Source organism: Squalius cephalus (genome assembly GCF_949319135.1).
Source record: "Squalius cephalus genome assembly, chromosome: 10".
Lineage (NCBI taxonomy): Eukaryota > Metazoa > Chordata > Actinopteri > Cypriniformes > Leuciscidae > Squalius > Squalius cephalus.
Genome location: NC_137131.1, coordinates 42,079,436 through 42,090,673, shown reverse-complemented (window position 1 = coordinate 42,090,673; position 11,238 = coordinate 42,079,436). Strand labels below are relative to the sequence as shown.

Here is an 11,238-nt window from a genome sequence, read left to right as displayed (position 1 = left end):
TAATTAATATCACTGCATAACATGGTTGAATAGAAAGTGAAGGAACAGTAACAAACCATTGAAACAGTAACACACCATTGAAATGTGTGTAACACACCAGTAACACACCATTGAAATAAAATAATAATGAGAGTCTTGAGCTTCTTCTTCTTTTTTTATTTACATAAAAACATTCACAATCCAGAAATGCAATGCATTTTTTTTATTCCAAATTGCATCATTCCCTAAATCCGTCTTCTGGAAATTAGGCCGCATTTCTTTAAACAGAACGAGGCATTTGTGCTTTATGATGCTGTAAAAACAACATATAGAAGCGTGTTTTCGCGTTCTGCATAATGCACGAGATACCGTTTGGCAGCACAATGCACACACACACACACACACACACGTGTGTGGTGTGTGTGATGCTCATCTGTGAGCCGCAGGGGCGGATGGGAACATGTCTCGGGTCTACAGGGCAGAATTAAAGCCGTGTGTGGGGATTACAGAGCAGACCAGAGGGAGGATGAGCATCTTATCTCCTCTCGTCCATATCGAGCAAACATGTCAAGTGTTGTGCACGAGCTTTATCATATTGACATGCTGGATGAGGCTCGAGAAGTGTGCATAGCTGTAAGGATTTATATCTCCATCATAAGTTCCTCCCTGATGGCTCGTGTTAAATTGGCACAGAGAATAGAGATCAGGTTAGATGTTGTTGCTGTTGATTTTCCGCTTTATTTAGGAGAACGTACCGAATGTACGTAACAGGGCGGGTGTAGGCCTATTCATTAAGTGTCCCGTTCGCATCCTCCACCCACAGGGAGATAAACATGTTCCTCTGATCTGCCTCACACACCAACTTTTCCTAAAAAGAGATGCGCTCAGTCCCATTTGGGGAAGATTCGCGCAGCTCACGGTGTCACTCACGCGTTTCATGTGGATCAAACCGCGGAACGCCTCGGAAATCTGGGAAACGGTGGCAGTGCTCACTCGAGATGAACTTTTGCGATGTGGGTGTTGAAGTTAAACAGCGCACAGCTTTAGAGATGCGCCTAAAGCGTCTCGTGTTAATGAATCAGACATGCGTTCTCGCATTGTGCGCGAGCATCTTTGAAAAGAACGCCTCGAGACAAACAGAAACTTATCTCTTTGAAACACGAATTGAAAACGAAGCGCGAAAGTGTGGGATGATGCGGATACAATCTAAACACCCTTGAAAGACGATGGCAGATTGTCAGAGTCCTGGAGGAAGCTCATCCAGACCTGTGTCTATTCTGTCTTTCTTGTCAAACAATTATCACTGTTTTGAAGGATTAAAAGTGCGTTTGGCAGAACAAAAAGCCTGTTTGATTTGCAGTTTTACTGTTTTCCGACACGTTCTGCTGGATTGTGGGTCAGGTTAAGTTGATTTGTTTGATAAGTTATTTAAGTGTGTGTACTCAGGGTTACATGGGTAAATCTTTGTTGTTATTTCTGTCTCGGCTCAGATCTGGTGAGCTCTACATTTCTCTGAAACAGAAGAGTTTTCAGAATAACTGATGTGTGAGGCTCAGATGAGACTGAAGGCCACTGTCACGTCGAGTTCCTCGGTCCCTAACCCCACTGAACACTGGGAAATGCCCTGCAATATGACAAGACACACGCTCGGATATCTGTGAACTTCATTTTTAAATCATATAGATGATAGAATTCATCCATGACAACAAGAACAATAAACAAATAAACAACAAATTCACTTTTTTTTGTGACAAATTAAAAATCTTACATTGAAGTGTTTGCCTGTGCAAAATTGCATTATGTTAGTGTTGTTGACATATGGTTAGAGATGCACCGATATGAAAATTTTGGCCGATACCGATAACCGATAATTCTATAGGCTATTTGAAAGCCAATAACCAATATATTGGGCGATAAATCAAAATCCAAATTTTTATATCATTTTTGAAGAGTCTGATTACAAAAACAAAATTCTCACCATTAAAAGATATGTCCTATGGAAGTTTGTTTCCGCCACAAAATAAAACATTTTAAAAGATAATTGCGACTTTTTATCTCACAATTGCGAGATATAAAGTCAGAATTGCATGTTATAAAGTCAGAATTCGGACTTTTTTTCTCGCAATTGCGACTTTATATCACGCAATTCTGACTTTATAACACGCAATTGCGAGTTTATATCTCGCAATTCTGACATCTTTTCTCAGAATTGTGAGATATAAACTCACAATTGTGAGATATAAAGTCCAATTTTAAGGAAAAAAAAGATAGATTTTTTTTTTTTTACCTCAGAATAGTTTATCTCACAATTCTGACTTTATAACACACAATTGCGACTTTATATCGTGCAATTCTGACTTTATATCTCCCAGTTGCGACTTTATTTCTTAGAATTGCGACTTTATATCCTGCAATTGCGACTTTATATTTCGCAATTGCGACTTTATATCTCAGAATTGCAACTTTATATCTCGCAATTCTGACTTCATATCTCGCAGTTCTGAGAAAAAAAGTCACAATTCTGACTTGATATTTCGCAATTGTGAGAAAAAAAGTCAGAATTGTAAGATAAAAAGTCGCAATTATTATTATTTATTTATTATTCAGTGGCGGAAACAAGCTTCCATAATGTCCCAATCACTTATCAAATATATAAAGAGTACAGTAGCCTAGTTTGAACCAGTGTAAGTTTTACAATTAATTTTACACTCCAGCTATATGGTCAACTTTCTTTATCAAATAAAATCTATTGCCTAAATCTATTTTTAAATAAGTTTGTTTACCAGAGGAAATAACGTCAAAAGAAATCTTTGGCGAGCATCCTCTCCCATGAAGCACTGCGAATTACGTAATGGAGTCAATCTACAAGTCTGCATGAAACAGAAGTTGCACTAGTGTTTTCTTCTCTATTGTGACGTATATCCGAGTGAAACGCTTCTGAAGAACAAATGTGGGCGGGGCTTGATTTTGTCTGTGAGGAATTGATTGGATGGTTGTGGTTTGCTATTGGCTGATCTCATGTGAGTGACAGGTTGCCCCGCCCTCATCATCAGAGAAGAGAAGAGATGCTGCAAGAGGAAGTTATTCTGATATAATTTTGTGAGTAGCATGAATTTAAAACAATAATGATGTGCATCGATAAATACTGCAATATTCCATAATAAATGGTCAATTTGGATTTCATGGTGACTTGCAAGACGGAGAGGAAGTTATTCTGATTCAACATTACGAGGAACAATAATGATGTGCATGGACAAATCATTTATAATAAATACTGCAATATTTCATAAAAAATAAGAATTCTCAATTTTTATTTCATGGTGACCTAAAAACCCCCAAAACAAAGTGACATCCATGTTTGTCGCTCAAACGGGACCAGTAACCCTAAAATGAGCAACAGTGAACAAACAGCGCTGTCTTCATGTGAGTTGAGCCGTGCTGAAGGCCAGTGATGTCCTCATATGGAGGTTTATTCTCTCTAATTTTCTACACTAATAACACAAGAACACATAACACAAGAACACACACGTTATGCTTTCCTTTTGTCTTGACTAGATCCATTATGTCATGTGATGTCACACCTGCTAATGATGGAAGCATCAAGACTTATACCATGATCATCTCAAAGTGATTTTACATTTTGACAGAAGTTTTAAATGATTACAAAATTATTTGCTATCCGGTTGCTACTGATGAAATAATAATGATGTATTAAAAAAAGGGTGCATCATGATGAAATAAAAAGGAGACATTTTTTAATTGCTATATGACTGATTATTTTGACCATTTTCTATTATAGTTGTGAATATTTCCAGATCTGTCTGAATTGGTGGGCAAAAGCATGAAACTCAAAGCGAGTTCGTTCTCGGCTAATATTTTCCTCTTATGTATTCATTAACACCCACGAAACACAAAAGGGAACTGGAATTTTATACCTAATTTATGTGCAAATTTAGGAATGTGATTAAATTTGGGAGTCCTCTGAGAAGATTGATGTTTCACCCGGCGATGTTCCTGATGTGCTAATTGGCTCGAAGAATTCAAAAGGGTCCCAAAGCGCTTTCATTTTCACTTTTAGATTTACCATTAAACACCCCCGCGATGTGAGGTGATACTGAAGGTGTGCGATGTCATGGGATCAGCGCTGGTTGGCAGGTTTATCACAGGCTGATGGTAGCAGAGAAAAGTTAATAAAGGGTTAAAGTGCCCCTATTGTGCTTTTTTGAATATTCCCTTTCATGCAGTGTGTAACCTAGCCGTTTGTGAATGTAAAAGGTCTGCAAAACTGTAAAGATCTACGTGCATGACAAAAAAAAAAGTTATAAAGTTAGTGATTCTGAACTGCTGAAAGGAGTCGTCAGTAACCCAGTCTCACTTCCTGTTAAACCTACATATCAATGTAACAAATTTGCATAATTCCAGCCTGTGGTCTTGATTGGCTGAACAGTGTCCCTTTGCTCCGCCCTCTAACACTGTAGTTTATCTGAGACTGGAAGAGTTTGTGTTGTTCATGTGGAGAAGACGCTGTTTTCTGCGCTGCAAATCCACTTTAATGCACTTCCACAGGACGAGGACTCCAGCCCGACCCCATCGTTCGTATCGGAGTATCAAGCGCTGAGGAAAGCAAATTCAGATATGGGAATTGGAGTTTCGTTTCTGACACGAAAAGTAAGCGGCCGACCAATCACAACAGACCAATCATCCATCTGACCAATCAGAGAAGAGCAGCACTCGGGGAGGAGGAGTTTAAAGGGCTGGTTGAATATGATTTCACTTTTGTAACTTTAGTTAGTGTGTAATGTTGCTGTTTGAGCATAAACAACATCTGCAAAGTTACAACGCTCAAAGTTCAAAGCAAAGGGAGATATTTGCTTTTAAAGAAATCGCTTTTTAAGAACTACAACAAACGGCTGATAGGGACTACACCACATTCCTCCCGGGTTAGTGACATCACCAACCCTAAAATTTACATAAACCCCGCCCCCTGAACACGATTTATAGATTATCAAGACAGAATATGCCAATCAATGACTAGAAGATAACTACACATCAGCTACATAAATTCACCAACTAACTATTCAGAAATGTCCTGTTGCTTCTACATGTTGTCTCTCCATCATTGTCTGACTCCGGTTTGAACAAAAAAGGCTAAAAGTTTTTGAAATTTTCAGTGCATGTCTGTGTGAGTGCAAGCTGTTGAAGCTCCGCCCTCTGTGCCGGGAGCAGCAGCTCATTTGCATTTATAGGGACAGACACAAAACTGTGCGTTTTTGCTCACCCTCAAAAAGTGACAACTTTAACATGCTATATAAAAATATCTGTGGGGTATTTTGAGCTAAAACTTACTTCACACACTAGGGTTGGGCGATATATCTCATGACATTGTTAGGCGCATCTCGTCAGTAAAGCCGGTTCCTTGATTAGTAGTAAATCGCCATCACCTGCTTTCAGATGGAGCAGCATTCACTACAAAGAGCCGTAGTTAACTGACAAGCTAAGCCATATGGCATTAATTATCGCAGGCGATACGTCCACGATAATTAATGCGATATGGCTTAGCTTGTCAGTTAACTACGGCTCTGTGTAGTGAATGCCGCTCCATCTGAAAGCAGGTGATGGCGATTTACTACTAATCAAGGAACCGGCTTTACTGACGAGATGCGCATAACAATGTCATGAGATATATCGCCCAACCCTAATACACACTCAAACATCAGACTTATTTTACATCTTGTGAAAATGGCATTATACCACCCCTTTAAAGAGACTCATAAATCTTCTAATGAATCATTTTGTAATGTATATTATGAGAAATGTAAGCGTTTTTGACCACAGATGCATGTAAACCTGTTGAAGGAGACACCAAACAAAATTAGGAACCATTAAAATAGCGTAATAGGGGCACTTTAAAAGGAAAATGCTCCCCCCCCTAGTCCTAAAGTGTATGATATTTAAAGGGATACTCCACTTTAAAATGAAAATTCTGTCATCTTATACTCACCCTCATGTTGTTTCAAACCTGTATGAATTTCTTTCTTCTGCTGAACAGAAAGGAAGATATTTAGAAGAATATCAGTAACTAGACAGTTTCTGGTACCATTGACTTCCATTGTAGGACAAAAATATACTATGGAAGTCAATGGTACCAGAAACTGTCTGGTTACTGATATTCTTCTAAATATCTTCCTTTCTGTTCAGCAGAAGAAAGAAATTCATACAGGTTTGAAACAACATGAGGGTGAGTATAAGATGACAGAATTTTCATTTTAAAGTGGAGTATCCCTTTAATGATGGAGCAACACAATGTGTGAAAATAAATGATAAAAGAAACTTTGATGATCATCATGTATTTTTAAGGTACAAAGAATACCGTGATACATGTCCAAAACACCATGGTACTACATTGGTACCAAGCTAGAATGAAACGAATAACAGTGCACACTTATCATCCTGTTATCTCCTAAATGAGGAACATACAGTATTGAAGTTGTAAAAGAAAGCTCCCAGGTCAACACTCTAAACTTACAGCTTTAAATCATAATTTAAGCTAATTTAATTATTCATTATGAAACAAAAATCACTACTGTTCAAAAGTTTAGGGGTCAGTAAGATTTCCGAGTTTTAGTAAAATGTTATTACAATTTAAAAGTTTATAATGTAATTTATTCCTGTGATCAAAGCTGAATTTTCAGCATCATTACTCCAGTCTTCAGTGTCACATGATCCTTCAGAAATCATTCTAATATGATGATTTGATGCTCAAGAAACATTTATTATTATCAATGTTGAAAACAGTTGTGCGGCTTCATATTATTGTGGAAACCGTGATATGACTTTTTCAAAAGAACAGCATTTATTTGAAATAGACATTTTTGTAATATGATAATTGTCTTTAATGTCATTTTTTAAAATAAATTTAATTCTTCACTGAATAAAAGTATTTTTAATTAAGAAATCTTCCTGGTCCTAAACTTTTGAAAGGTTACTTGGCACTTCAAACTGGATTGTATTTACCAGACATTTAAAAAAAAGCCAAGACTGCCACCTAGTGACTACAACAGACCACTGCGTCATCCTCAATCCCGATCGTGATGAGATTAGACACTAGATTAATTCAACAAACATGTTTATTGAAAATGCACAAAACAAATGAGCTTTTTATGTCTCACAACATCGTATCACAAAATGCAGCATTAATGCATGAAACTCATCGGTTATAAGGATGCATGGATGCAGATGCAGACTTGATGTTAGTCTTGATATTGCTGGGCATTTTACCTGTTAAAACAGAACATTTAATTAGCATGATAAATGCTGATTTGAAGCCTAAATGTGTTTGTGAATGTCATTTAATGTGGTACCAGGTTGTCCGGGCTGCTGTTGGGTGACCTGTCCGCCCATGCCGGTCTGATGACCCGAGGCTCCAGCGACTGTGACCTGATGTAGTGTGGGGCCCGCTGACATCATCGGCTGTCCAGGGTGACCCGGGGCCACGGGTCCAGGTGGTCTGCATTTCGACAGACCCTTCCCGAACCCCACCGCTGCCACCAGTGCGTTAGTGTCGGCCGGATTGAAGGACGGCTTGTTTTGTCTTAAAGCTGAACAGAAGCATCCATTTTTAACACATGAAACACTGGTAAATATAAAACTAGGAGCGACGGTTGATGTTTACCTGATGTTTCAGAGTCTCTGTCGTCACGAGGATTATTCAGCTTTTCCAAAAGATTTGAGCAAAGTTTATTCAGTGTTTGGATCTGTTTCTAAAAAGAAAACAGAAAAAAATAATAAATAAATTCAACAACCAAACTTTATACATTTGAATCCCCCGGTTTCACAGATGAGGATTAAGCCTATAGTCATGAAGCAAGCCGAGCTGTTTTAAAGGAGAACTCCGGTCAATTTTAACATTGAGCTCATTTTTTTGTACATTTGGAGTGCTGTCAGTACAGAGAACAACGACAGAAATCGGTGTTGCCTACACCGTGTTATCCTCTTTTTAAAATTTGCACCCTGTTGACTTCAATGGGGCAAGTTTTAAACCTGCTTTAAGCCTCTTAACATCCTTGATGTGTCATTACAAGTGCACAGGTCATGTGAGTGATTCCTTCAGAGTGAACACGAGTGAATCTGACTGCAGTAGATGTGAAAGATATGAATAAAAATGATATTTATTTAGTGTTTAGTGTAACATGTGTTTATTTAGCCAGCGCTCATACCTGTATTTACATCCTGTTTTCGGTCAAAGTCCACAGTAGTCGATTGTCGAGTTCACACGCATGATCATAGGTACTAAACCAATGCGCGTGAACTCGACAATCGATTACTATGGACTTTGACCGAAAACAGGATGTAAATACAGGTATGAGCGCTGGCTAAATAAACATCATTTTTATTCATATCTTTCACATCTACTGCAGTCAGATTCACCCGTGTTCACTCTGAAGGAATCACTCACATGACCTGTGCACTTGTAATGACACATCAAGGATGTTAAGAGGCTAAAAGCAGGTTTAAAACTTGCCCCATTGAAGTCAACAGGGTGCAAATTTTAAAAAGAGGATAACACGGTGTAGGCAACACCGATTTTTGTCATTGTTCTCTGTACTGACAGCACTCCAAATTTACAAAAAAATGAGCTCAATGTTAAAATTGACCGGAGTTCTCCTTTAACTGATCGCAACTTGCACTGATGCATCTTCAAATATGTCAGTGCCATTGTTTTGTCTCAAGATACACAAGAGTAATGTTTTTACTAAGACACATTTATAAAAGCTTCTTTAAATGTCCTAATTAAACTAAGGCCTAATCCTTGCTTAATCTAAGCCTGTGTGTGACAGCAGGCCAACATGTGTTTACAGTGGTTTAGTTTTGTGGTCTTTGGTGCTTTTAGACCAAAAAAAAGAAAAACTTTTTTTTTTTTTACTTCATTGGAACGGTAGACACTTGGTGACTTTTGTGGGACTTGCTATATGAACACAAAAAATTATCTTCAACAAAAATGAAAAATAGCAATACAGAGAAATTTTTGGGGGTACAATCTACAAATTATATATATTATATATATATAAATATATATATATATATATATATATATATATATATATATATATATATATATATATATATATATATTTACTTTGTTTTAGCTGATTTGTAGATTGTTGCCATATTGTATATGTGTATGATTTGTATATTTGCCATTTTTTTTGTAATAATACTTGCTATATGAACTAGGGCTGTCAAACGATTAATCGCGATTAATCGCATCCAAAATAAAAGTTTGTGTTTACATAATATATGTGTGTGTATGGTGTATAATTATTTTCTATATATAAATACACACACATGCATGTATATATTCAACAAATATTTGCATGTATATACTGTGTATATATATTTATATTATATATAATTTATATTATATATAAATATTTTATATATAAATAACACATTTTTCTTAAATATATATGCATGTGTGTGTGTGTATTTATATATATAAAATAATTATACTCCATACACACACATATATTATGTAAACACAAACTTTTATTTTGGATGCGATTAATCGTTTGACAGCCCTAATATGAACAAATTATCTTCAACAAAAATGAAAAATAGTAATACAGAGAAATGTTTTGGGGTACAATCTACTATACAAACAAACAAATATAAATATATTATTATATAAACATACATATACACATATATATATATATATATATATTATTATATATTATTATATATTATACACACACACATACATAGCCTATATATACATATATATATATTTTTTTTTTTTGGCCGATTTGTAGATTGTTGCCATAATTTTTGGTGTTCAGCCATATATATATATATATATTATATACACAATTTTGAACTTAAACACCGAATCACTGTATTAATTGGAAATATGAAATCTTATAATATTTGGATTATTTTATGTAGAAAAGTATCATGTGCATATTTTAGAGGTGGATATTGTCTAGTTCCAGTACATTAATTTATTTCTTTATATTTCTTTATTCATTCTGTCTGCTTTGACCACAGAGGATCACAAGTGTATCAGAGTAATAGAGGGTTAAACAAGCTCCGTTTAGTCTGAACATCGGGGCCATCAGATTTGAGTTTAAAAGGATGTAGACGTCTTGCTAGGGGGTTCCTAAAGTTTTCTGAATGTTCGTGAGGGTGTTGAGTTTCGTGCTCACCTGGGCTACTTCAGGTCCGATCCGGGCCGCTTCGGCGCTCAGGTGTTTCTCCTGTTCCTCGACCTCCGGGTCAGGCTTCGTCCTGAGGTGATCTGGCACTATCTCATGGCTGAACACAGGCACTCGCTGCTCTGTCAGTTTCTGAGAAGTAAGAAAAGGTTGCATCTTAACATTAAAAGGCCTGTTTTTGCAGGTTATGGTGTCATCATAAGCAGGGTGACTTTGTGAGAGCGCTCACCGCCAGCTCTTCATCTCGGTCAGGAGACAGCAGCAGAGGGATGATGACCTGTGACCTGTAGGATGGGGTCTTCTCATTTCTCAACAGCTTGTTGATGGTGTTCAGCTGCCCAGACAAAAGGGCGAAATTATCCAGCACAGAGGGCCTGAATCCAAAACATCAGCGTCAACATAGTGGAAATGTGGAGTTTATTAGGAAAGATGTGTAGTTCTTACTCACCACGTGAGCCTCCCGTACTCATTTTCCAGTTTATAAATGAAACTCTGCAGGGAACCTTTGAGATGAGCCACTCGAGTGACCAGAGACTCCACAGACGCCTCCAGCTGCTTCTCCTCCCGCTGCTATTGAAATAAAGCACCAACAGATCATCCTTCAGCTCTTATAGAACACAAACACAAACACAACAATAACCGTTTCACGCGTTTTTCTGTCTCGACAGTTAGCATGCCAGCAGATAAAACCAACTGCAAAAAGGGCATCTTCTCGCAAACGATCTGCGTGCTACTGTCATTATTTATAATTATGTTTTTCGAAATGCCAAACAGCTGCAAAAATTGACATAAATTGAGAATGTTTTATCAGTTTACCTGCATTTTCCAGCGACAAGCGCAACGACACAATAGAGCGGAAGTAAACAAACCCTCGCAACAGTAATAAGAGTCCGGTTGTCAAAACGCCCGAAAGAATGGTTCCTTACTTCTCTAATAAATAGTTATAATTAGCAATCAATTCAATCAAAGTGGCACGGTGATAATATCATTGGTAGACTTTTTTTTTTAATTAAATACCTCTGGTAGAATTACCAATTATATTATC

The 11,238-nt window shown here is 37.2% G+C and overlaps 1 protein-coding gene across 1 annotated transcript; it reads right to left on the bottom strand.

The window, feature by feature from the left end:
* Positions 1-6,247: 6,247 nt before the first annotated feature.
* med8 (mediator complex subunit 8) lies at positions 6,248-11,106 on the bottom strand. The gene is made up of 7 exons (XM_079882966.1): positions 11,010-11,106; positions 10,642-10,763; positions 10,423-10,567; positions 10,185-10,325; positions 7,652-7,739; positions 7,341-7,577; positions 6,248-7,257 (listed from the first exon to the last, which is right to left on the bottom strand). The coding sequence occupies exons 1-7, from the start codon at positions 11,013-11,015 to the stop codon at positions 7,187-7,189; spliced, it is 810 nt and encodes a 269-aa protein (XP_079739092.1). The 5' UTR covers positions 11,016-11,106; the 3' UTR covers positions 6,248-7,186.
* Between the last annotated feature and the right edge of the window lie 132 nt (positions 11,107-11,238).

What these genes read in the sequence shown, in the direction of transcription:
- med8 (XM_079882966.1), bottom strand. An exon ending in ACCGAGATGAAGAGCTGGCG is followed by an intron (nt 10,326 to 10,422) that starts GTGAGCGCTCTC and finishes CTTACTTCTCAG; the next exon opens with AAACTGACAGAGCAGCGAGT. An exon ending in TCGGACCTGAAGTAGCCCAG is followed by an intron (nt 7,740 to 10,184) that starts GTGAGCACGAAA and finishes TTTTCTTTTTAG; the next exon opens with AAACAGATCCAAACACTGAA.